Source organism: Stenella coeruleoalba, assembly GCF_951394435.1.
Source record: "Stenella coeruleoalba genome assembly, chromosome: X".
Classification (NCBI taxonomy): Eukaryota; Metazoa; Chordata; class Mammalia; order Artiodactyla; family Delphinidae; genus Stenella; species Stenella coeruleoalba.
The window spans coordinates 87,360,990-87,387,789 of NC_137152.1; the positions used below are offsets into that span (position 1 = coordinate 87,360,990).

Here is a 26,800-nt window from a genome sequence, read left to right on the forward strand (position 1 = left end):
CTCTCCTCTGCAGGAGGCCCCTCTGAGGACAAGCTCCTGGCTGGTGACCAGATTGTGGCTATTAATGAGGAGGACGTGAGCGAAGCCCCCAGGGAGAGGTTCATAGAACTCATCAGGTAATAGGGCCTTGGCAAGAGCTGAGTACGGCCCTCCCCATCCCACCAGTGGCGTAGCCATGGCTGCCACAGCTCTCCCTGGCCCTGAGAGAGGAGCCCTCCCAGGAAGGGCAGCCCGAGCCAGGGTTCCTGGCTATGCAGGACATCCGGGGCCCAAGGGCCCTCACACACTCTGGCTTAGCCTCGTCCAGTGATGTGAGCAGACATCACCGCTCACATCACTGGACAGCCTCCTGCCAGAGCTCACCTCACCTCCCTCCACCCAACTACTCCCCTTACCCATGCCCTTTGGTTTTCGACTTGCTGTGCAGTAAGTGACCAATGAGAACAAGTGAGTGACCAATGAGAACAATGAGTGACCAATGAGACAGACCAAGTGAGCAGTGAGAACCAAACAAGCCATTCAAAGGACATTCTGAGATAAGTACAATGTGACCAAGTCACTGTTTCCCATCCCCCCCCCCAAAAAAAACACAAGAAGAAAATCCAAATCCCTGGCCAGTGGGTTGAAGGAGGGAACCTGCCATTGTGGATTTTGCTCACAGTGTGTGTGACCCCTTAGTGCCCTCCCCATATGGGGGCAGGTGAGAGAGAGAAAGGGGTGTTAGCGGGACCACCACCCTCTGTCCGTGGAGTAATCACATTGACTTTTCCTCTCCTTTACCTCTATACACACCAAGCCACCACATACCACACACACACACACCACATACCACACACACACACACATCATGCACTACAAACATGCCTGCTCTCACACACACACACACCACATACCACACACACACACACACACCATGCCGCTACATACCTTCCCACACACACCATGCCACCACATACCACATACATACACACCATACATACTACACACCCACCCACATGCACACCATACACACACACACACAAAACGTGGCACCACACACACACACACCCCCACATACCACACACACACACACATGCACTACAAACATGCCTGCACACACACACACACCACATACCACACACACACATCATGCACTACAAACATGCCTGCACACGCGCGCGCGCACACACACACACACACACACACACACATACCGTAGGCACTCCCACATGCCCACCACATGCACACACAGCACCCCCACGCCCCCTTGCATACACGTGTTGATAAGGAATGAGATGGTAGAGACGATGGCTCTAGATTCCACGGGCTGACCTCAGTTTGGAGGACCTGGGCTGTCTCCCCTCAAATGGAACCCTGTGCTCGCCCTCCCGCTCTCCCTCTCTGCCTGCTGTAGTCTGTTCCATCTCGGCGTCCGTCTCCTCAACCCTTCTTGATTTGGAGTGTTTCCATCCCACTTGTCTTTCTTGTTCTCCCAAAGCCCACCTGCCTCCAGACCCCCTCCCTCCCCTTCAAAGGCAGAGGAGCAGTACCCCCTTGCTAGCTCTGGAGGGGTTTGCAATACTCCCTCCTGAAGTCCAGAGCAGGTCTTCCTTTACATGCTCCCCCTCCAGCTTAATATCGTGGAATGTGTCTGGTCCCTGATGACCCTTAGTTTGTCTCTTCTCCAAGTTCAGTTTGTCCATTGCATTCCCCCACTCTCCACCCTTCACCCTTCACACTCCACCACCACACCAATGTGGGGTGAGTTCTTTCAATCCCATCAGGGTATACTGGCGTTCTTTCAGGCTGACCCCTCGGAAGTCTTTGCTTTGCTTCTAGTGGATATCTTTGCACCCCAGAACAAGGTAGCCTGATTTTGTGAGGGAGCCCAGAGCATTTTCTGGGTCAAGACAGAGCTCACTCATTTGATAACCTCAGGGGCTAGCAGATCATTCATTCATTCAGTAAATATTTATTATAATGAGTGTCTACTGTGCATGAGGCATTGTTCTAGGCACTAAATATACAGCAGTGAATAAGCTAGATGAAAATCCTTGCCCATTGGAGTTTACATTCTAGTGGAAGGAGACACACCGTAAGCAATAAACATGATAAATAAGTATTGTACAGTATACTAGAAGTTGCTGAATGTTATTGAAGAATAGAAAGGGGATCAGGATAAAGAAGATCAGGAATGCTGGGCACAGGGGTGCAGAGTGCAACTTTAAATAGCACGGCCAGTGTCGGCCTCAATGAGGAGGTGACATTTGAAGAAAGACTTGGAGACTTCCCTGGCGGTCTAGTGGTTAGGACTCCATGCTTCCACTGCACAAGTTTGATCCTAAGATCCTGCATGCCGTGCAGCGTCGCCAAAAAAAAAAAAAAAAAAAAAAAGACTTGAAGAAAATGAGGATGTTAGAGAAGGCAAGAAGAACCCAGCGTAAAGGCCCTAAAGCAGGAGTGTGTCTGGTGTGTTTGGGGAACAGGGGAGAAGCCAGCGTGTGGAGTGGGGTAAAGAAGGGGGAGAGTTGTAGCTACTGCAAGGACTTTGGCTTTGCTCTACATGACATGGGGAGACGTGGCAGGGGCCGGAGTACAGGAGTCACATAATCCGATTTACACTAGGCACCTGCCCTGGTCAAGAGACAGGATTTTCTATGGTGTTTTCCCTGGAATACAACTCCTTCCTTCCCCTGGGAGCTTCCCAGACCCTGCAGATGATTCATCCCTGGACTCTGCCTCATTGAATATGGGAAATGGTCCAAGTCCTTGAGCAGGGAGCCTTGGCCTTTCTTGAATACCCAGAATCAAGGGCATCTTGACTCTGCTTCCTGAACACCTTTGTTCCCAGAAACATTTGAAAAAGGCCAACAAAGAGAGGGGAAGCTCCTTCAAGGCGAACTCTTTCCATTCCTTCAGTTCTTTTAAAGGATTATGTATTCCTGGAAGAGAATTTTCATACCTCACAGCTTGTTGGATCATTGGCGTAATTCTTGTCTGAAGAGTTTCAAATTCTTCATCCTTTTGAATATTTGCTATCTGGAGAGTCTTGCCTTCCATCTGTTGCTTCCTGGCTCTCATTTTTTTGGTCCTTCAATTAAAACACATCTGCTGAGTATGAGTCATGATGACCAAATGACCTCCTTTGGGTTTTTCCTTTCAGTTTCTCCTCTTGCTTAAATACCAAATTGCCAATAATCATGGTACACATTTCCCAGGACTCTGACTGTGCTCCCTTTGAGTTTCATAATTCAGGTCTTTAGTTTTCCTTGAGAACTTTTTAGCCTATAGATAAAATTGCTCCTAGGGTTTGAGGATTTCTACAGAGAGAATGTGAGAAGGAATATTAAAAAAGACCTGAAAAATGACAACCCCAGAGATAATGGTAATACCGTCTTCAGACGCCTGTGTGAACCTATATGTATGGCGTATGTCAGCCGCCACAAATGATGGCAGGCGAGGCAGCCATGCACATATTTAGATTGCCCTCTGTCCTAATCCATGTACCTGAATGCAGCCCAGGGGAGAATTCTGGTGTTGCTTCTTGTGCTAGATGAGTACCCAGTGCATGATACACTACTCTCCTGTTCCCTCTTCTCTCTGTAGGAACGCTAAGGAATTCATCGTTCTTACAGTTCTGCACACTCATCAGGTGAGTGAGCCTCTTTGCCATCCGCCCTTCCTCCTGACTGAGACAAGAGTATCCCCATATCGGAAAGTTATAGCCATGGGAGAAGGGGAGGAGAGAGACGAAGACCAACATTGTTGTGAGCCAGGGATTTAGGAGTGAACTTAGAAGCATACTTTCGGAACATCTTGTCTACACTCACATCCCAGACTTGAGGATTTTGAAGGGCTACACAGTGCTTTGTTCTGTCTTGTGCTCTCTGCTTTGCCCCACTTAAGCTGCCCCACCCCTGCCCCAGTTCCAGACATATTTTCTACCTCCTTTTTGCTGTGCCCCATCAAAATTTCCCTGTCCAGTGTCCGATTCCCTTAATCCTTGCAGATGGTGGATGCTAATCTTATTTACTCATTCACACAGGTGTATACTAAATGGCCTACAATATGTGAGACACAGCACTGTTTTGGGGGATTTACTGTAAAGTTGCTGGGGAGGTACAGTTGGACAAACAGGTTCATCTTTGTCCAGGTTCAGTCACTAACTGGCTATGTGACCCTGCGTGAGTTAGTTCCCTTTTCTGAACCTGTTTCATCATCTGTAAATTGAGGGATTTAGACTAGAACAATGTTCCCTGAACTTGCCTGATCATAATAGTCACCAGGACTGTTTATTAAAAGTGAAAGTCGGGCTTCCCTGGTGGCGCGGTGGTTGAGAGTCCGCCTGCCGATGCAGGGGACACGGGTTCGTGCCCCGGTCCGGGAAGATCCCACGTGCCGCGGAGCGGCTGGGCCTGTGAGCCATGGCCGCTGGGCCTGCGCGTCCGGAGCCTGTGCTCCGCAACGGGAGAGGCCACAACAGTGAGAGGCCCGTGTACCGCAAAAAAAAAAAAAAAAGTGAAAGTCCCCAGACCCTTCTCAAAAGTTGAAATCAGAACGCCCAGTGTCCATTGCTAGTCACATCCTTTTAGTCATCTTAACTCAAATTCACAAACCCAGGTGCAAAACTTCTGCATGCAAAACTCAGGGCCCTCCTCCCACCTCCAGCCTAGTTGTCCCTTTCCAGTGTCCCCAACTCTACCCTGCACCCCAGCACTTATGTCCCAACCCCATCGCATAGCCACAGGGGAGGTCACATCTGTTGGGGATGGGAGACATGAAATCAGAGGAGACTTCACAGAGGAGGCTGCACCTGAGCTCTACCTTGAGAGATGGGGCAGGATTTCCCAGGCACAGATGGAGGGAAAGATTACCCAGAGAGAGATGACATTTCTGTGCAAAGCGAGGGGCAGTGCATAGATGCAAGGCATGGGCTCACGAGTCTGGAAGACGGGGTTCAAATCAAACTCTGGCATTTACTGCCTCTCCTCATGGCCCCCAGCCATCTTCTGTGTCAATGTGAACCACACACACAAACATACAGACACGCTTTCTGGTATTTAGGCCTTTCTCAATTCCAATTCTCCTGTCTCAGGGCTTGCAAGCTCTACCCCTCAGTGGGTGTTACCAATAGGCCCCTCCCTCCCCACCTTACTGCACATGATTAGTTGCCTAGTGGGCAGTGGGCAGTCAGCCCTCATTCCCCAATCACCTGCCATGAAAATGGCTACCAGTTCCCCCCAAAAATGATGCTTGTGGCGTGGTTGGAATTTACCTCTCTGATCAGAGACCCATTGTGAGTTACTTTGTTAGTCAGGTCTCCTCAAATGTCACTTCCTTGTACAAACCTTCCTGGACTATCCTTTCTAAGATAGAATCTACCTGCCACTATCTCCTGATACTGCTTAATTTTCCTAGTAGAGCTGAAATATTATATTTTTTTAACTTTTTGTTTTGAAATCATTGTAGAGTCACAGGAGGTTGCAAAGCTAGTACAGTGACATCCTTTACCATGTTTCTCCCAGTGGCTACATGTTACATACCTACAGTACCATATCAGAACTGGGGCACTGATGTCAGTACAATGTGTGCGTAAGTTTCAGTGTCACTCTATCACATGTGTGGCTTCGTGTATCAACACAGTCAAGATACTGGACAGTTCTATCACTGAAAGGATCCCACATGTTGCCCTTTTATGGTGCCCCTACTCACCACCCTCAATCCCTGTCAACCACTAGTCTGTTTTCCATTTCTGTAATTTCATCCTTTCAAGAATATTATATAAATGGAATCATAGAGTATGTAACCTTTGGTGGTTGGCTTTTTTCACTCAGCACAATGCCCTTGAGATTCATCCAAGCCATTGCTTGTATTAATAGTTTGCTCCTTTTTATTGCTGAATAGTATTCCATGGTATGGATGTACCACTGTTTGGTCATCCACCCATTGAAGGACATTGGGGTTGCTTCCAGACTTTGGCTAGCCCAGTTAAAGCTGCTATAAACATTCATGTACAGGTTTTTGTGTGTGTGAGCATTAAGTTTTCATTTCTCTGGGACAAATGCCCAAAAGTGTGATTGTTCAGTCATATATTAAATGTATGTTTAATTTATTAAGAAACTGCCAGGCTACTTTCCAGAGTGGCTGTATCATTTTACATTCCCATGAAACATTATACTTATAGGTGTTTATTGTCTGTCTCCCTCAATAGAATGTCAGCTCCACGAGGGTAGAGGCTGTGGTTCACTGCTGTATCCCCAGCGCCTGGAACAGCAGCTGGCATAGAATAGGCACTCAATAAGTATTTGTTGGAGGAACGAAGGAAATCCAACTTCCAGCCATCACGGCAACCTAAACTAAAACTAAACTAAACTCAAGTGTCCAAACTTAGGTGCAGAATGAAGAGCCTAACATCCCCCTGCATCTCTGTCCCAACTCTCATCCCAGTGCCCCCAACACCCCTTTGTCCCCCAGTTCTTATGCCCCCACTGCCCATCCCATGGCCTCTTTGCCATGGCCAGGCTGCTTTCCTTCTCTCCTTTGTACATTTCTTAGTTCTCACTGCCCTGCAGACTTCTGTCCTTGAGACTCACGTCTTCCAAACACCTTTGCCTGACTAACCTCAATGAGAGTTTCTAGTTCATTCATTTGTTCACCAAACATTTACTGAATGCTTACTATTCTAGGCACTCTTCCAGGCTTGGAATACGGCAGTGCACAGGACAGACATGGTTCCTACTCTCAGAGCGCTTACATTCTAGTTCTTGGCCTTGTGCTCTCTAAACCCTAGAAACATTGGAAAGTGGGTGAGCACATATACACAGGAGTGTATATTGTAAAAATAGGAGTGATAGGGAAAACAATTAGCAACCTGTACAGGAGGGGCCTTCCAATCAAAATGTAAGCCAGCCACAGGCACTGGAGCATAGTCTTGCAGGCCGTCTAACTGTGCCAGGTGTTAACCCTTTAGTTGATCTTTTATAAAGAGGTCCCAGGGGAGAGGTCAGGTGGCACCCAGGAAGCTTAGGGCGCTGACTACTTACCAATCAGTGGGAGAGAATCCCTCAATAGTTTACAACACGTATGGCCATACCAGTGCATCCCAACCAAATGTCAGCCTTGCATACACGTACAGTCGATCCTCAGTATTCACAGATTCCGTATTTGCAGATTCGTCCACTGCCTAAAATTTATTTGTGACTCCAAAATCCATACTCACGGCAGTTTTCTGGTCATTTGCTGACATGCACACAGCGTGAAAATTTTGAGTCTCCCAATGCACATTCCCAGCTGAGGTCAAACAAGACGATGCTCTGTCTTCTTGTTTTAGCTGTCCTGCAGAGCCGTCCAGAGGATGGAGATGGTAGGGGGCAGTGCAGTGTAGTGCAGGAAGCTCCAGCTCTGGGGACAGTTGGATGGGGTTTGAATGCCAACTCTGTTAATGGGGCAGCTTCAGGCAAGTCACAACACTTCAGAACCTCATTTTCTCCTGGTGAAATAAAGAAAATCGAATCTACCAGGATGAGTTGTTTTTAGAATTTAAGATTATAATCTATGTGAGATACACACACACACACACACACACACACACACACACACACACTTCCCCCAGGAACAACTGTTCAGTATTCATTAGTTCAGCGCTCACACAACTATGAATAGCAGAAATCAACCGAGAGAATCTTCTCTCACGTTAAAGTGAGAGCTTCTTGAAGACCCCCAGCACATGTTCACTGTTACAGCTCCTACATCACAGAACACGGTAGCACTTGGCATCTCATGGGTGCCTCTTACCAGACTCTCATGTTCAAGCTTGACAGTCTCCAGAAGAAAATCTCCTGATGGGTCCAGGTTGTGGCCCAAGAATCTGTACTTTTGATAAGAGCCACAAGTAATTCTGATGCTCAGTAGAATTTGGGAAACATTGAACCAGACAATCTTTAAGGCCCCTGCCACTCCTACATTCTGTGGCTGATAATGGTCTAATACGGTGGTTCTCTACTGGTTATACATTTGAACCTCCTGAGAAGCTCTTAAACATATTGATCCTTGGGGTCTAGCCTCGGACCAATTGAATGAGAAGCTCTGGGGATGGAGCCCAGGTATTGATCTTTTGAAAACTCTCCCCAAATGATTCTGATATGTAGTCAGGGTACACAGTCTAATGTGTAGTCTCTTTCTGATGGCATTTTCCTTTTAAAGGAGTGACTGTTACCATGACAGATCATTGGGGAGTATCTTGGGCAGTCATAGGGAATCCTTTCCCAGGGACCCTCAAACCATACTGCATAGATAGCCACTTATTAAGTCTATATGTATTTAAGAGTGTTCTTTAATCTTTGAGTGACCAACTATTCCCCGTGATTGACTGAATATGTATTCATTTTGGTACCCTTAGACCTTGTCACATCGTATGCCCTCAATAAATATTTTAAAATAAAGTACTGGCTTGTGTCCTAGAATAGCCCTGGCAAAGCAAGCAGACAGTCCCTTCAGATGAAACCCTAGTTTCCTGGTTTTGAAAACTTAGCCTGTACCCAAAGAGTCTCAGTCCCCTCTGCTTGGAACCACCTGTCCAGAAAAAAAGCCAAAATAATGGGAACCACCGCAGAAGAATTAGTTTCCACAGAGCTTCTTCAGTATACTGCTTGGCAGAGAGTAGGTACTCAAACCCTATCTGCTGAATTGATGAAGTAATTTGATATTAACCCTAGCAATCAACTACTGCCTTCTATTTGCCTACTCTGCGCTTGGTGCTAGGGGAAGACACAGCAATATAAAATGTCATCTCTTCTTTTGCAGCCTGGTTAGGGAGATGAGCAATGATGGTGTGGATTCACGAGGAGTACTACAGGAAACCCAGGGAGGGGAATGACGAGGTTGGGGAAGGGTTCAGGACCAAGGTAGAGTTTGAGCTGGGTTTTAGAGGTGGCATTTAGCTGAGCAAAAGGGACGCTGGGGACCCTGAAGGGTGGGGGTGGTGAAGAGATAGCATGAGGTAGACACAGAAGTGGGAAGAAGCCCCATGTGTCCAGGGAGCTGTGGGCAGAACACCCGACTAGGTGATAGATGGGGAGTGAGGGTTATGTGTGGTTTGTGGGGGACCTTGGAAGCCAGAGAGAGGACATGTTCCCCTCTAGGCAGTCCTGAATGCAGGAAGGAAAGACCCCTGGGTCCCTTATCAGTGGGCCCCTGACACCAGGATGGCCCTCCATTGTCTCCGGCTCCCACAGTGGTTGCTATGGGAATTGCTTATAAGTAGGCTCAGGTGTCAAAGAAAATGAGGCAGCAGAAAGGGAAATCAGGAGGCTGTCAAAGCTTCAGGAACCTGAGCTCCATGTTCTTAAAATCCTTTCACAATTATCAAAGTGCGGCCCTATCATACACTAAAACGTTTGGCCATATACCTGTCTTTGGCCAAGGTGTAAGTGAACACAACCCTGAAATCTGTACTAACAGAGCCACCAAATTAAAAAATGGTCAAAGAATCACCAGCTGCTTAATTCAGTCCTGAGGGAAAAGCAGCCTCTCTCTTCTGTTGCTTATTCCACGGAGCCGCTGGCTTCGTATTTACTTCAAGGGGCTTGCAATGGCCCCGGAGGTACTTAGCAATTCTAGTCCCCTGTTTCAGGCCAAAATTCATTTCAGCCAGAAAGGGTGCCCATTGCAAAATGAGACTCGCAGCTGCTTGGAGGAAAAATGGGGTCAGTCAGGAGCTCAGATGTCCCAGCTTTAAGGTACTCAGTCTATGCTTAGTGCGTTAGGACATTTCCAACAATTCCTGGGCACTACCCTCTCAGAGATTCTGACTTTTGAAGTCTGGTGTAGGCCTAGAAATCTGTGTTCTCTAACGAGCATTTCCCAGTGATTCTTATCATCAGGTAAGTTTTAGACATAGTGGGTGAGTGCATGCTAACGAGTTAGTGCAGGACTCTGAATTTCTTCTGTAAAGGGCCATATAGTAAATACTTTAGGCTTTGTAGGCCTAACGGCTGTGTTCCAATAAAGCTTTATTTACTAAAATATGTGGTGGGTAGGAGCTGGCCCACACAGGCCCATAGTCTGCTGGCCCCTGAAGTGGGTTCATTATTCCTTCTAGGTACCACATTTGGATGTTGACCAGGGCCTTCCCAATTCTCAATACTTTAATTCAAATGAGCGACTCTAGTATCAAGAACTTCAGGCCCCATATTTGCACTTTGAAGATGCTTTGGGACAGGGTGACCTTTGAGAGCCCCTCAAGTCACACTGCAAGACAGGTGTCACCTGTGTCGCAGCATAAAGCTAGACATGACTCTGTGACATGTAGCAGAGACCAGCTGGCAACGAGTGAGTCACCATCAGTGATCAAGGCTGAAGACCGAGAATAGGATGGAGTCTTAGAAACCAACAGGACAAGGGTCAATGAGGAATGAGGCACAAACAAGCTGAAAACAGCTGTACAACAGACACTGGAAATGACTGTAACCCTTGAGGATAGCGAGGAGGCTGTCCCCTCTCCATATGTGATACATAAGAGGGTACCAGTTAGGGTTCTTCATTTGTTCAAATCCATTCACTAGGACCAAGGTAGAACCAGACCAGTGAACGAAAGACCAGGAATGGACTTCCAGCTTCAGTCCGCTGTGGGGGGTGATGGCTAATCCAAGACTCAGAAAATCTGGGTTCTGTTTTTTGCTCCACTACTCAGTTATTTTGATGCATTGAGTAAACTGTATCCTCTTCCCTGGCCTCCGTTTCTTATGTAAAAATGAAGGGTGGACTAAATGGCCCATTCAGGTCTCTAGACATGCCTCATTCCACACTGTGCACGAGGGCATTCGATGACGGATGATCACAGAGAAAAGAGAGGGTGGCTGTCAGGTAGAACAGAGTTCACCTACCTTGTGTCTGGCACCTCCGGTGGAAATGTGACTACTGTGGAGACAGAGTCAAGCAGAGCTGCCTGAACAGAAGTACAGATCCTTCTATCTTGCCCCCTCCCTTTGCTCCTGCCACAGCCCACAGCCTCCACCCAAGATTTGAGCACCAAGTTGTGCAACACAAAGGCATTTCTCGACTTCCATGAACAATCAATACTGTAATCACTTTCTGCAACGATCTCCAGCCCTGGATTTCCTTGTGCTATATTGTCTGCTGCCAACAAATTGTCTCTGTGGCTCAGGAGGAGAAGGCTAAGGTTCCTTTAGCTCAGTGGTTCCCAACCTTAGCTGCATTTTGAAATCATCGGAAGCTTAAAAAGATACCAATACCTGGGCCCCAGCCCCAGGAATTTAAAAATGTTTTAAAAGCCCCGGGTTTTTTTTTAAAGCTCCTCCCTCCGGTGTTTCTGCCCTCTAGCCGGCACTGAGACTCAGTGGCTATCTGCAGTCTGCCCTCTGTGGGGAGTGAGATTGTCGGCTCCGGAAGAGAACACAGCTGGGACCAGGGCCCAAGAGCTGACGAGGACGTTTGTTGCTGGTGTGTCTTTATCTTAGGGCCCTGCCCTCCTGTGGCTGATCTAGTAAATGAATCCCAACCGCAGCGTTAATGGCAGAAAATAGCTTAATGTATTGCCTTCCCAGCTGGTGGGGACCCTTCAGGGCCTTAACACAAAGGAATGCTTGATTGTAGGGCTCGCAGGCTCCACGTCAAGACTGGTAGGGGAGATGGTTTGAAGGAGCCCCAAGCCTGATTTCCCCCTTCCTCATCTCAGTAAATGGCATCTCCATTCTTCCAGCTGACTCCTCTGTCTCACCTCCCACAACCAGTCCGTCAACATCGCATCTTGGTTCTATCTTCAGAATCTAGCCAGAATCCACTCACTTGGGATCATAGCGCCATTATTACCATCTTGGCCCAAGCCTCCATCATATTTTAAACTGTATTCCTGCAGTAGACTCCGAACAGGTCTCTCTCCTCTGGCTGCCACCCTCCCTCCTCTGGCTGCCACCCTCCTGTACTATTTTCCACACAGCAGACAGAGGCATCCGTTTTAAATGCAAGTCAGACCCTGTCTGCTCAAAACCCTCCGGTGGAGCAAAATCCAAAGTTCCTGACACGGCTTACAAGGCCCTACGTGATCCAGCCCCCAGACTCCTCTGCGGCTCCCCGCTCAGTCATTCCACTCCGGCCACACTGGGCTTCCTGGCTGTTCCCCACGCACCCCAGTCCTCCTCCCACCTTAGAGACTTTCTTGTTCTTTCTTCCTGGAAGGCTCTTGCTCCAGATGTCCTCATGGCGGTCTCAACCTCACTTCCTTCAGGCCTCTGCTTAAATGTCACGTCCTGGAAGAGGTCTTCCCTGACGGTCCCGTCTAAGATAACACCCCGGCCGCTCCCCACCCTCACGGCCTCAGTCTCTGCTGTAGTCCCTCACTCTGCTCGATTTGTCCTCGTGTCCTTATTTGCTACCTAAGAGATATTTCTGTGTTTATTGTCTGTCTGTCTGTCCCTGCTAGGATGGGCGCTCCCTGAGGCCAGGGAGTTTTGCCCATCTTGTTCACTGCTGGATCCCTCATCACCTGGAACTGTGCCTGGTACAGAGTGGGCCCTCCCTAAATTTGTCACACGGATGAATAAATGCCCCCAAAGACATGAGGGTGCCCCTCACCAGGGCTCCTGCATTTCCTCAAATCCACGGCCCACCCAGGAAAGACTTAGTTTCCAGCATTTGCTAACCATGCGTCCTGCTGAATTTGTGGGAGCTTTCGAAAACTGGAGAGCCTAGCTGATTGAGCATTTCTTATAGAATTGGATGAACAAAGTAGTGGAGAGCCCAGAACTAGGAAGCCAGGACACCTGGGTAAAATCCCTAATGGCTCTACTCCCCAATAGTGTAGAAATAGTGGAGAAATCCTTTTGGAGGGCTAGACCTCCTTTCTTCCACATCTAAAATATTTTCTATGAGCCTCCATCCTAGGGGCAGGGCATATCTTTGAAGTGAATAAGATTATTTCTGTAAATCCTTTGCGATGTTCATATTCAGACGTAATAAAAACCACCATTTAGGTATATCTCACATTAAGAAAATCAAATATTTAAAACTTCAGTGCATGTTATTACAAAGAATTTTTGCAAACTCCCCTAGGCCTAGAGCATTAATAATGGGATTCAACTTACTCCAATTCGATTCATGCCCAGCTTACAGAGAACATACCAGTCACCTAAGGAAGCACTTAGCACATTGCCTTGCACCTAGTAGGGAATCAATACTTATTCATTGGCTTATTGATCAGCAGGGCAAAGGGTACCCATACGGAGACATCTTAAGTCCCGTGCAGCAAAGGTCGGGTTTTTCCCAGGGATGGAGAACTCACCAGCCCTCTCTGTTCTTTTTCCAGTCCCCCAAATCCGCCTTCATCAGTGCTGCGAAGAAGGCCAAGCTGAGATCCAATCCCGTGAAGGTCCGATTTTCTGAGCAGGTGGCAATTGGAGAAACAGATGCAGTAAGTGCAGCTTCGGCCTCCTCCCCGCGGCCCTTGGCCAGAGTCGGCCTGGCCGTCGAGGTCTCGCTCTGGGCCAGTTGCTCATCTGCTGCTCCTCAGAATGGACAGCATTATGATGAAGGGGTTGGAGCGGGGACCTCGGGACTCTGGGTGGGTATTGAGTGAGGGGTGTGTGGCATCCAGAGAAGCCCTGGGCATTGTGGGGAGAAGGGATATGTATCAATACTCTCAGAATCCTCACGGTGCTTCAAGAAATTTCCGTCTCTAGCACAGTGCTCCATAAACATCGTTTGGCTACTTGAAGGAAGGAAATAGTGGTTTTCTGAAGAGGTGGTGACATTGAGCTCTCTTCACGTTGAAGTGATCCCACAGCTCCAGGTCTCAATTGGAGAAGACTGTGCAATGAAGGGTGAAGCAGCCTGGGGGAAATGATATAGACTCATTAAGTCACAGAGCTTTTAGTAGGCACCGGCTGTGTTCCCAGCGTTACAAGGGATGCAAAATAAATGCCTGTTCCCTGCCTCTGGGTACCTCTCAGTGATGTTGGGAGTACAAGCGGCTCAGACTGAGACAGTGTAGAATCCACCGCAGGGTGGTATGATTTCGAGGAGCAGGTGATGCTTGACCGCCCATGCCATGCAGCGGCCAATCTGGGGGGTCATGGCCAGCCCACTCTTTCGCACTGCTTTGTGGGGTTAACGTGAACTGAGCCATCTGTTCCAGATAAGCAAATGAGAAGAGGTGGGTGGAGCGCAGAAAGATGTGTATTAAGCGGCCATGGATAACTCCGAGTCCTCTAGGAATCCGCAGAAGTTGGTGACATCCCATGGGGGTGGGTGAGGGAAGGACAGCCGGAGCTAACAGGCACTGTGTGCATTTACAGGCTGTCCTGGGCTGGGCTCTCGGGAGGCCCGTGGCATTTCTGTAGTGAGGAACAGCTGCAGCTGAGACAAGCTAGGAGGCCCAGCCTGAGTGGAGAAATCAGTAGGTTGCCAGGCACCCCTATAGTTCTTTGAGGCAGAGCCACCCAGACGAAGGGATGGATAGAGGACAGAGGTGTCTTCCGTCTCCATTTCCCTGACTCTCATACCCAAACTCCACCTAGGCCCTCCTCCATCCCTGTTCAAGGAAGGCTGTGAAGCCCAAGTGACAACTGGGCCCCATTGGCTAAGCCATCGGAATAATTGGTGGCTGAGCTCCGTGTCGGTCACAGAAGAAGAGGTTGAAGAGAAGCCGGGGCCAGTGAGCAGAGAGGAAAGGGAGTGGTGTGGAGTCCTTGTGGATCGGAGTAAAGCAGATCCTGAGGTCCAAGTCACTAAGGGGACATCTGTGTCCTGAACCCTTGAACACCCAGAGGAAGTGAGTCTTGAATTTGGAGAGTACAGATAGGTACAACCTATCCCGTCTTGGCATCACCGAGTAACCCACCAAGGCCAGGCCACCCAGTGAAGAATCCCTCCTCTCCTCCCCCTCCCCTTCTTTCCCTCCTTTTTCCTCCTCTTTCTTCCTCTCCCTTCCCCACTCCCCCTTCCTCCCCCATGATTCCCCTCTCCACATGTCACGTCTAGCCACAGGCAGAAGCCGGCCCCCACTGCAGACCAGTCTGCACATAAATGCCCCAGTGTAGCTAGAAACCCCCCGGGGTTACTCTGTCGCTCCAGGACAGGCTCCCGGACAGGCCACCAAGCATGGTGGAGGCTCTTGTCTGGGAGAGACACAGGGATCAACCTTCTCACTCTCACTGTGCTCAGGAAATGATGTCACAATACACGCCCACCACCACCACCCCAGTGTGGACCGTAGCAGCTTCACCACCGGTCAGGTCCCGGGGGGAGTCCAGGCCCAGGTGACTCCCAGCTACCCTATCATCCCTTTCTCTTGGTGTTCCAGCGCTTTATTAAGTAGCCAGAGCAAAAATAAATCCTGTGGGTGTTCCTTGCCAGCTCTATTTTTAAGCACGATCAATTAAGTAATTATCTGAGTCCAACCCAGTGTGCTAAATAAAACCAGCCACCGCTGAGCGTCATCAGCCTGGGAATCCGGGGCCTCTGGGCTTGGCGGGAGCGAGGCGTCTCGGGATCAGGGAGAGGACCGGGGAGTCACTTTTCCAACTTTAGATCCCATCACTCCCCACTGTGGCTTGACTCCATCACGAAATGATCTGATGTCACGATAGCACCACCCCCCTCCCCCTACCACACCCTGACCCAGGAGGACTTGCTTGTGTTTTCATACTTTGTCCGTGACAGTCCCTAGATCTGGACTGTTCTTGTCTGGCCTCTCTAATAGTCCACGCCTGCCACCTCCTTTAAAATCAAGATCCAATTCACCTCATCTGGGAAACCGTAGCTATCTTATACCTGTTGGTTTGATTTGGTGTTATTGTTGTTCTCTAGTGGATTTGCGTATGTGTGCCAGGTCACTACTAGTGTAAGGCTAGACCCTGGTCCTCTGCGCTTGCTGTAGCCCCGGGTATTCGAAAATGGGCTTTGGGGGCTTCCCTGGTGGTCCAGTGGCTAAGACTCTGTGCTCCCAATCCAGGGGGCCTGGGTTCGATCCCTGGTCAGGGAAGTAGATCCCACGTGCCGTAACTAAATGATCCCGCATGCCGCAGTGAAGATCCCTCACGCGGCAGTGAAGATCCTGTGTGCCACAACCAAGACCCAGTGCAGCCAGATAAATTAATTAATTAAATATTTTTTTAATGGGCGTTGCCAGTGGTTCTCAATCGGCGTCAGTACCGCCCACTCTCAGAAAGCTTTTCGGAACATCTGAGGGTGTTTGGGGTCATCCTAACGATTTGGCATGCTATTGACATTTATTATCTCAGAGTCAGAGACGCTAAATGTCCTGCAGGGATTATGGCAGTCCCTGAATGATGAGTTGTTAGAGGTATGCAGGCATGAAAGAGCACTGTGGGTACCGGGAATGGTAAGATATGACTCTGGAAAAGTAGGCAGGGGCCAGGTCACAGAAGACCTAGGATGCCTTGAGGGAGGGAGACTGGCAGAGCAAAGGCATGGACATGGAAGTGATCTCGATGTGTGAAGGGCCAGGTGGAAAGGCAGGAGTCAGGAGATAGGAGCAGGTGAGTGAGGCAGGCTCCTAAGGCCTTCCATCAGCCCTTCAGAGTGCGGTGGTCTCTATGGGCCAAGCCCCCTCTGAGCTGTGGAGCTTTGAGCCACAGTAGACTGTGGATGTGCAGTGACATCGAATGAAGGGTGAGCTTTGGATATGGCCCAGTGTCTTCTTGGAGAATTCGGTTCTGGTCTCCACGTTAACATTATCACTGATGGGTTCTTTCTTCTGTATCTCTGTCCTTCCATACCTTTGGTTCCCTGTCTCCTTCACTCACTCCTTTCTCTTCCTTTCCACGCCCCTCCTCTGGCTTCCCTCCTCCTTCTAAATGAGTCCCCCTCCTTGTCCTTTCCCTGCCTGTTCACAGAAGATGATGAAGAAAGAAGCTCTTCTCCTCATCCCCAATGTCCTGAAGGTTTTCTTAGAAAATGGGCAGATCAAGTCGTTCACGTTTGATGGCCGGACCACTGTTAAGGTACCCACAGGGTCTCCTCTCCCAGATTGGTGTTGTCCTCTCTTAGGAGGTGCTCTCCTCTGGAGCACACACCCCTGCTGGTCCTTGGGCTCCTCTGAGTCTGCACCAAGCCGCTTGCTACCAGAGCAAGGTGGTCTTGGTCTTTGAACTCCTGCTTCTGGGAGCACCCTGTTGCAAAAACATACAGTCCTCGGATGACTGTGGTGAGGGAAAGTTGAATGCCCGACTGTGTGCTAGTGACTGTTTGTGTGTATGTGTGTGCGTGTGTGCACGCATGTACACGTGCATGCATGTGTGTATGCATGCATGTGTGCACACATCTGCTAACTGTTTCGTGTCCATGTTACACTGCGTCCTTCAAGGAGTGCTTAGGAGCTAAGGAGTATGAAGATCATTAAACCATTTATAAAGCAAAAGTGATTTAAATGGATACAATAACACCTACGCAAGTTTACACACAGAAATCAACAAACCATCTCTCAGGAGATTAGCTTAGCCATGGCTTGCTTTTTAAATACCAGCCAGCTCTTAAGCACTGAACCAAGATTTGAAAAGTCCACCAACAGTCCCTTTGGCTATTCCTTTCCCAGGAAGAGCAATTAATGAGCTCTGATTCTTAACGGCTCAGCCAGGCATCTAGAAGTTGTAGTTATTCCCTTAGTCCTGAGGAGGAGAGGCGATGTACTATTAACCCTCAGGTTCAGCTCTGCTCTGGGATAGAAATATCTGCTCCTGCTTCTTCTGGATTCTCTCCAGAAAGAGAATGCCATCCCCAGAATGAATGTTTCCATGCAATCAGTGCTGCCTGCCCAGAAAACCCACCTTGGCCCACGAATGTCCTGAGGTGCCCCTGCTGGGGCTAAGACAACCCTATAAATAAAGCAAGCCCTGGGCCAGGAAACTTTCCCTAAGAGGAGTTATCAGGTGTTCAGAATTGGCTTTGCCAGCGGTTCTCAGCCAGGGTTGGCACTGTCCCCTCCCAGGTAGTTTTTAGGAATGTCTGAGGGTATTTGGGGTCATCCCCATGGTTTGGCATGCTACTGGCATTTGGCATCTCGGGGTCAGAGATGCTAGATGTCCTGCAAGGAATGGGACAGTCCCCGAATGATGAATTGTCCTGTCCAAAGTGCCAGTAGCGCCCGAGTTGCAAAAGCCTGGGCCTAACCCGTGTTGATTGAACCGAGAGTTTCTTAGGAAGGCTTAGGCCTGGGTGGGTCCCCCAGGGGACTTAGGACCAAAACACACTCCTTAGGGTGCCGCAGAATGGTCTCTTGACTATCGAAGGTTTCCGTCTATGGGAGGGACATTGAAACTAGGCCACCCAGGGGTGTCCAAGTTCCCCTCCTCCAGATGTGGGTATCTCTCTGTGTCAGAATCCTCCTTTGTGTTAAATCATGGACCGGTATGTCCGTTGTCGATCTGTCTCCACACTGGAGCATTTACTCCTCTCTTTCCCCGTGGAGGCTCCTCTGAGCGTCCTCCCACCTCACAATGTCACCGCCGTTAGTGCTTCCAGGTAGCCCCAGCCTTCCAGGACAGCAGCGTCCCCTGGCTTGTGACCTTACCATGACTTCAGGGAGGGTGCACTGGCTGTTCATTGGAACTTGGACAGGCTGCCAGGCCGCTTGTCCCAGAGAGGTACCTGGGTGAATTGACAGCCTGGCATGGGAGCTGTTAGACTTGTAACACCGGTTGGCAATCACCAGCTTGGCCGTCCACAGTCCCAAAGCAGCCGAACTGCAGAGAAAATCTCATCTCTCCCTGCCAGCACTTCAGCAACACTGGCGCCTCTGTGACTACTTGGATAATACAAAGAGATATTCTCAAGTACCCACCAATTTCCAGCCTAACATTTGAATAGCTAAACAGCTGTCAATGTTCGCTGAAGGGCTTGTTTGGCAACCCTGGCTGGAAGGGAGCTTCGCATTCCCAAGCCTGCTTCTTTCCGGCCTTCGGGGGCTGAGCGATGCCGATTCTACGAACACACACGCTGGAGGCCAGTGTATGCTGAAGCCACAGCAAATAGATGGTAGAAGTCTCAAAACTGACATGTGGGCAGCCCCCATGGATCTGCTTCCAGACACCCTAATATCAAGAGTAGGGCAGCGGAGCAGAGTGCAGAAGTAGTCAAATTCATGACTGTACATAAAACACATGACATTGTTCCTCTGCGTGGATGCATTTTTCAAGTTGCTAAATTGATCGTCTCTCAAAGCCAGCTAAATCAAAGATGAACATTTTGCCAGTAACTCCAGTCATTCAATTTAGGTTATGAATCCAGAAATCGTCTACTTTTTAATCATGTAATTGTGGCTTTGGCTTTTGTTAATTCCTAAGTTGCCGGACAAACCAGAGTGAACATTCTGACTCATGTGAGAAGCTGAGGGAAGAACCAACACAGTGCCTGGCACTTAGGACACACTCAGGAGACAATTTGTTGAATGAAAGGAGAGAGAGGGGGAGGAAGGGCCATGACCTTCTTTTGCCATATGCCTGGCCCGGCCAAGTTCAGAAACACCTCCCTCCACCCCCTGCACCTGTGGTGTTCCCCAGGGCCCAGGCCTCTGAACAGCACTCCTGGGTCATTCTCCTCATCCTGGAGCACCATGCCTGGGCTACCATAAAGGCCAGTGTCTCTGTCTGGCCCACTTTCCCAGCCTCAGCCTTCCCCCCAGGACTATCTTTCTGGATGTTCAGTCCCCGTCTCCCATTTTGGGTCCTGTCCTGCTTAGAGTATCTTAGAGCTGGAAGGGATCTCTCTCTCAAGGCTCTTTTGTCTTCCACAGGATGTCATGGTGACATTACAGGACCGGCTTTCCCTGAGGTACATTGAGCACTTTGCCCTTGTCCTTGAATATGCCGGGCCAGAACAGAACCACAAGTTCCTGCTTCTCCAGGACAAGCAGCCCCTGGCTTATGTAAGTAACTCCTTTGTCCTGGCCTGATAGCTTTGCATATGGCCTTTAGTAGAGAAGAGGCCACCAGGTACTCTCCTTCTGGAAAATTCATCATGATATGCTCAGCCAGCTCCCAGAAGTCCCAATTCTCAATCAAGATCTTTATGACCCACCCACAGAGGCCTTTTCAAATGTCTCTTGGGAATTCCCTGGATGTCCAGTGGTTAGGACTCTGTGCTTTCACTGCCAAGGGCCCGGGTTCAATCCCTGGTCAGGGGACTAAGATCCCACAAGCCACACAGCACAGCCAAAAAAAAACTCTGTAAAATGTCTCTTGTGACCTAAGAAAGGCATGACAGTTGTTAGTCTTGGTGGTCACTAGTGGGGAAAGCATGGGGTGGTGATTTACCGCGTGCAAGACTGAATTGAGCAGTGTCAACTCCACTGTCTCCTGGAGGTCCTGCTAGACTTTTCCTCCTGCGAGGGGAACTTTACCTTCAGGGTGAAGGCTGTAATATGGAAGGATGAGCGAGTGGAGTCTAGTGAGACCTCTGAGGCTAGGACACATGTGGGCTGGGAACGGGCTGGGTGCGACCAAGCATAGACAGCATGTCACCCGTGTCAAGTTCCAACGTAGAGTAGGAGAAAGTGTCTTATCTTCCCAGCCTCTGGAAAAAGGCCAAGGAAATCCAGGATTGCTCGATAGTATTTTACCAGTGGTGATGCACCATGGAGAGCAAGAGAGGCAACCAGGGCCAATCAGTGTTCCCAGGGAGTGGAGACTTCCTTCCCTGGTGGTCCAGTCGTTGAGACTCCGCGCCTCCAATACAGGGGACGGGGGTTCAATCCCCGGTCAGGGAACTAAGATCCCACATGCCGCGTGCCGCGGCCAAATAAATAAATAATTTCTCAGTTGCTTCAAAAAAAATATATTCCCAGGGAGGGAGGGAAGGAGTTGGAGAGAGACGGCTGGGAAGAAATGTCTGAAGGAAGCGAAACAAAAGCTGAAATCAGACACGCAAAAATGAAAGGATTTAGGAAAGAAGAATTCTTCAAGTTTAGCTCTCAGCCAGATGCACTTCAGAGACTCACAGGTTCCCACCTGTGAAGGAAAGGTGGGTGTCCTGCCTGGAGGGATGCCTAAGCGCCTCCCCACCCCTCAAGGGGCCTTGTGGATCCAACTGGTCTCTTGTTCCAAATGGGATTTTTAAGCATTTTTATTACAAAAAAATCTCAAATATACACCAAAGTAGAAGGAATTGGATAATGAACCCTCATTACCTATCCCAGCTTCAGCAGTTACTGGTATATTGCCAGCTTGTTTCAGCTACACCTCCAAATGGGATTTTAAGTCTTTGATTTGCTTTCTCATAAGCAACTTCCTTTGCTTGAGGCTGAGCCCCTCTGCAAGGCAAAGGCATTAGCCCCGCAGCAAGAAGAGTCAGAGAAGTTGCCAGGAGCCCTTGCTTCCTACCTCATGTCCTGGGCCTTAGGTTGTTGATAAAGGCCAAGTCGTGGATAAGTGGTTCGAAAATTCTAGTCACTTTGGGTCAGAAGGGCAGAAAAGACTTAGCTCCTCATCACTTTCCCCAGTGGTAATTGGGATCAGCCAGGCCCTGCCTTGAAGAGCCGCCGAGCTGACTCCTGGCACCCAGCCACTGATCCCAGCTCTCTTTTCCTCCCACCTCTCACCCCTGGGATTCAGGTAGTGCAGCGGACACACTATCATGGAATGAAATGCCTCTTCCGGATAAGTTTCTTTCCCAAAGACCCGGTGGAGCTGCTGCGTCGGGATCCTGCTGCTTTCGAGTACCTCTACATCCAGGTAGAGTCTGGCTTGGGGATACACAGACAGACAGACCAATGGACAAACAAGCTGGCAGGCTGTTCTGCCATCACAATGAAGTCGCTATGTAAGTTTTTCCAACCTTCAGGTAGCTCTGAAGGCTCTCTTATTTTCTGCTACCGCCGTAGGCCATGGTCAAGTTGGTTGGCCTGGCAGCCTGAGCTGGCTCTGGCTCCAAGTCTTGTCTGTTTGTCTAGACAGATCTTATCAGTTTTCAGGAGGAAGCAACCCCAGTAACTCTGGCATCTTCACAGCATACCCCGGTTTAACAAGTGCATTTGAGTAACAGGAGGTCCCAATCCCCAATCCCGAGCTCCACTAAGGAGATGGTTCCCAGTTCAGTTCATCCAGAAACGTTTGCTGAGCACTTACTCTGGGCCAGGCCCTGTGCTAGGTGCTGACAATCAAGGTGGTCAAAGAACTATCCTAGATCGCTAGAGCTCACAGGCAGATATGTGCACAAATAAAGGCAGTGTGACAGGCACGCACCACGAGGATGGCAGGGTACAATGTCAGTAGGGGCACTCAGGAAGCAATTTGCCAACTCTCCCTGGGAGGGGCACGATGCAGGCTTCACAGAGGAAGTGATGCATGCGTGCTGTTAGCCTTGAAAGATGAGTGGATGTTTGCTGGGTGCAGAGATGGATGTTTAGTTCAGATAGTTTGGAATTTGGTGACAGGACCTTGTCCACCCTCTCTCTCCCCTCTGTGATGATGTGTTCAGCTGTCTTCCTTTTCTATACTGAACAGCTTTAGTGAGGTCTAATTGACGCACGGCAAACTGCACGTATTTAAAACGGCAGTGTGATAAGTTTTGACATATGTTTATATCCACGAAACCATCACCGCACTCAAGATATTAAACACATCCAACACCCCCAAAAGCCTCCCCAGGCTCCTTTGTAATTCATACTCCCATCTCCAGGCGGCCACCGACCTGCTTTCTGTCACTGCAGATTACTTTGCGTTTTCTACAGTTTTATACAAATGAAATCATACGGTGTGAACACTTATTTTGATCTCACTTCTTTCACTCAGCATAATGGTTTTGAGGTCCACCCATGTTGTCGTGTGTATCAGTAGTTCATTCCTTTTCATCGTTGAGTAGTGTTCTATCGTATGGATGTATAAAAATTTGTTTACAGTTCACCTGCTGATGGACATTTGGGTTGTCTCCATGTTTTGGCTACTACAAATAAAACTTCCATGAACATTCACGTACAAGTCTTTGTATGACATATGCTTTCTTTTCTCTTGGGTAAATACCTAAGAATGGAATGGCTTGATTCATACGGTAGATCTATCTTTCTTTAATTTCTTGAAGAAACTCCAGTGCTGTTTTCCAAGGTGGCTGTACCATTTTATGTAAGCGCCAGCCGTGTGTTAGAGTCCCAGTTTCTCCACATCCTCACCAGCACTTGGTGTTAACAGTATTTTTGAAGTTTCCGTCATTCTAATAGCATGCAGGGGTATCTCATTCTGCTTTTCATTTGCATTTCCCTCATGACTAATGATGTTGAACACCTTTTCGTGTGCCTCCTTGTCATCATACAGCTTTTTTGGTGAAGTGTCTATTCAACTCTTTTGCCCACTTTTTAAATTGGGGTTGTTTGTTTACTTATTATGGAGTTTTGAGAGTTATTTGTGTATTCTGGATACAAGTCATTTGTATGTTATTTGCAGTTATTTTCTCCCAGTCTCTAACTTGTCTTTTCAGTCTCCAAAGAGTGTCTTTCGCAGAGCAGAAGTTTGAATTCTGATGAAGTCCAGTTTGTCAATTTGTTCTTTTATGGCTTGTGCTTCTGATGTCATATCTAAGAAGTCTTTGCCTAATCCAAGGTCACAAAGATTTTGCTCTTAGTTTTTTCTAGAAGTGTTATCATTTTAGGTTCTACATTTAAGTCTGTGGTCCATTTTGAGTTAACTTTTATATGTGGTACAGAGTATTGACCAAAGTTCTTCTTTTTTCCATATGGATATCCAATTGTTCCAGCACCATTGATTGAAAAGACCATCCTTTCTCCATGTAGTTGCCTTTGTGCCTTTGTGAAAAATCAGTTGCCTGTATATGTGTGGGTCATTACTGAACTCTCCATTCTATTCCATTGATCTATGTGTCTATCTTTATGCCAACATCACACTCGTTTGATTACTGTAGCTTTATATTAAGTCTTAAACTCAGGTAGTGTCTGTTCTCCAACTTTGTTCTTTTTCAAAGTTGTTTTGGCCATTCTAGGTCCTTTGCATTTCTATGTGAATTTTAGAATTAGTTTGTTAATTTCTACCAAAAACCTGCCGTGATTCTGATGGAGATTGTGTTGAATCTATACATTGGTTTGAGTCTTCCAACCCATGAACACAATATATATCTATTTAGGGCTTCTCTAATTTTTCTCAGCAGTGTTTTCTGCTTTTCAATGTACAGGTCTTTCACATGTTTTGACAGATTTATCCTTAATTATTTCGTTTTTTGATGCTATTGTAAATGGTTTCGATTTTAACTTTAATTTCTGATTGTTGCAAGCATGTAGAAATACAGTTGGTTTTGTATATTGATCTTATATCGTGCAACCTTGCTAACTCATTAGTTCTAGTAGTTTTTTTTTTTTTGTAGATTCCATTGGATTTTCTGCATAGATGATCACTGATGGAGTATTCCTTTTACACTCTCTCCTATGCTGTAGTGATACCACTGTGGCTCTCTAGTCTCTTAGCTCATCCTGGTTTCACCTCAGCACAATGGGCAACTGGTCTAACCAAGGCTGAATCCTTGATAGCTGGGATTCTGACCTTCAGGGTTTAGGGGTTGTCATACCTTTGGCCAGTAGTTCCAGGAGACCCTTTTTAGGATAGCATAGGGAAGACTGACTCATCACTGCTTTGATCTGCAGACCCCAAGGAAAGAATATCTGCCCCATCCCTGCAATCCATCTCTCACTGTGGGCTTCTGGGCCAGAGACCTGTAGAGAATCCCTCCCAGTGTCTCTCTTCCTTTGTTCCCATCTGAGCTGGTAGAGGAGCCTCCGATGGCTGGGGCTGGGGGGCGGTGAGTATAGGCCCCAGAGAAAAGGCAGAAAGGTCTCTTGTAACAGGAGGAAAGAAAGGGAGTGTTGCCATGTCTCACTTTTGCAGCGCCCTAGATGTTCTGACCATTTGTGCCTTGCCATTGTGTGTACCAGTCACTGAGAAGGGGGCTGTCCAGTATCCGCTGAATGAAGCAAATAGTGTCTCTGAGACCTGAGGTTCCTCTGTTACCTCTTCCCCAAGGGCAGAATCTTCCTCTTCCGCTTGATCTAGGATGCTTACTTACACCACGAGTTTTTTCTAGGATATAAGGGAGTCTGTGGGGTGGGGTGGGGTGGGGGGTGGGGAGGGAACGTCTCCTTTAACTGACGGGTTTGGACTGCCCTCTCTCACAGAGTCGGAACGATGTCATCCGAGAACGCTTTGGAATGGACTCCAAGCCAGAGATGCTTTTGGGCCTTGCTGCCCTCCACATCTATATCACTGTCTCAGCTACTCGACCTAGTCAGAAGATCTCACTCAAGAATGTGGAGTGAGTTGCGCCAGGGCCCTTCCGGATGGGGGCAAATAGCTGTGTAGGGAGAAGGTGCAGTGGTTGAGCTGTGCTCTGCGTTTTAGGAATGTGGGCCTGGGATGGGAGTGAGAATTGGAATTCCTCACACCTAGACCAGGATGCCCTTGGGCTACAGCTTCTACTAGAGAACTGTGGCCAATGTTACTCGCCTGCCTCCAGCCCCTCTCTGTCTCTCTCTCCTAATCTCCATTCCTCCATCTCTGTCTCAGATTTCAGCTAGTTTCTGTCTTACCATTTTGCTTTCTCTGTCTCACCTTGTCTCTCTAATTTCTTACTTTTCTTCTGCTTTTAGGAAGGAGTGGGGCCTGGAACCCTTTCTTCCCCCCTCCCTCCTACAGGGCATCAAAGAGAAGAACCTCCGGAAATCTCTCTCTCAGCAGCTGAAGGCGCACCAAACACATCCTTCCAGCAGCACCAAGGTATCCAGAGTAGGCCACCGGGCACCCTGCTCGGGCACTAGTGGCCATGGGGGACTCCTGTGTGCTTTCCCAGCAGGTGTGGTCTTCTGGGGAACCCTCCCCACTGTTTTTGACTTGGATACACATCTAGCTTGGCCAGATATGGGGCATGATTGTGGAGAGGGGTTTTCCCCAAGCCTGAGACACCCCCAGAGACTGCTCAGTGGCAAGTAACTGGGAGAGCCCAGGGTCCTCAAAGCAAAGGGACAAAGGTGCAGGAGGAGAATATTCTTGGGTCGTTCCACCCATTTAGTCAGTGCTGATGAAGCACTTGTGGTGTGGACAGCACTGGACCCTGGGGAGACATGTTTCCCGTGGAAACAACTGCTCTGTCCCTCATCAGCTTTCTAATTCATCAGCCCTGGTACAGGGAATTCTGGGAGATAAAAGCCCAGCCCCATGGGGCAAGGCCTGACCTGGAGAATGGGTCGCCGGGTGGCGGGTGGAGGACTCAGGTCACTGCTGTGCTCTCCCGCGCTTTCCCGCTCCCTGCCTTCCCAACCCCGCAGGCCCTTCTCAGGCTTGCAAGGCTCAGTCTGCTTGCCTAGGAGGCAGGCGGGTGGTGAGGGGCACCAGAATCCACATGCAGATGGAGACACTGGACACAGTTGCCCCCTTATATTCCACCCATGCCAGATTCCCTGCATTACCAACTAGCTTCTCTTTTAAGACGCAGATTTCCCCCGAGAGTTAAGCCATTCCTACTTTGCTGTGCATATTTAATCAGATTGTTTTCTTCCCAGCTGAGAGCTTCAGGGCTCCCAACCATCTCCTCAGCAAACACTTTTTCTGAGCGCCCCCCACCCCCAGTGCTTGGGCCGGAGATACAAAGATGAAGAAGGCCCGGTCTCTGCCCTCAAGTCAGGCACGGGCTGGTGGGGAAACAAGAGGCAGTCACAACACAGTGCGACCAGTGCAGGTGCCCTGGAAGCGCGGAGGAACAGCAGCCAGCCCAGCCTGGAGGAGATGGAAAAGGCCAGGAGTTGGTGCATTTGATGCCAGAGTTGGGTCTTAAAGGACAGATAGAAGTTTGTCTAGATGAG

At 48.7% G+C, this 26,800-nt stretch overlaps 1 protein-coding gene across 1 annotated transcript in view; it reads left to right on the forward strand.

The window, feature by feature from the left end:
- Positions 1 to 3,585: 3,585 nt before the first annotated feature.
- FRMPD3 (FERM and PDZ domain containing 3) overlaps positions 3,586 to 26,800 on the forward strand; it is a 57,027-nt gene continuing 33,812 nt past the window's right edge. Inside the window, exons 1-7 of the mRNA XM_079910897.1 lie at positions 3,586 to 3,631; positions 13,301 to 13,405; positions 16,851 to 16,958; positions 19,745 to 19,876; positions 21,561 to 21,680; positions 25,121 to 25,257; positions 25,592 to 25,718. Of these exons, the coding sequence (XP_079767023.1) occupies positions 16,854 to 16,958; positions 19,745 to 19,876; positions 21,561 to 21,680; positions 25,121 to 25,257; positions 25,592 to 25,718 (621 nt within the window). The 5' untranslated portion in view covers positions 3,586 to 3,631; positions 13,301 to 13,405; positions 16,851 to 16,853. The remainder of the gene's footprint in view (positions 3,632 to 13,300; positions 13,406 to 16,850; positions 16,959 to 19,744; positions 19,877 to 21,560; positions 21,681 to 25,120; positions 25,258 to 25,591; positions 25,719 to 26,800) is intronic.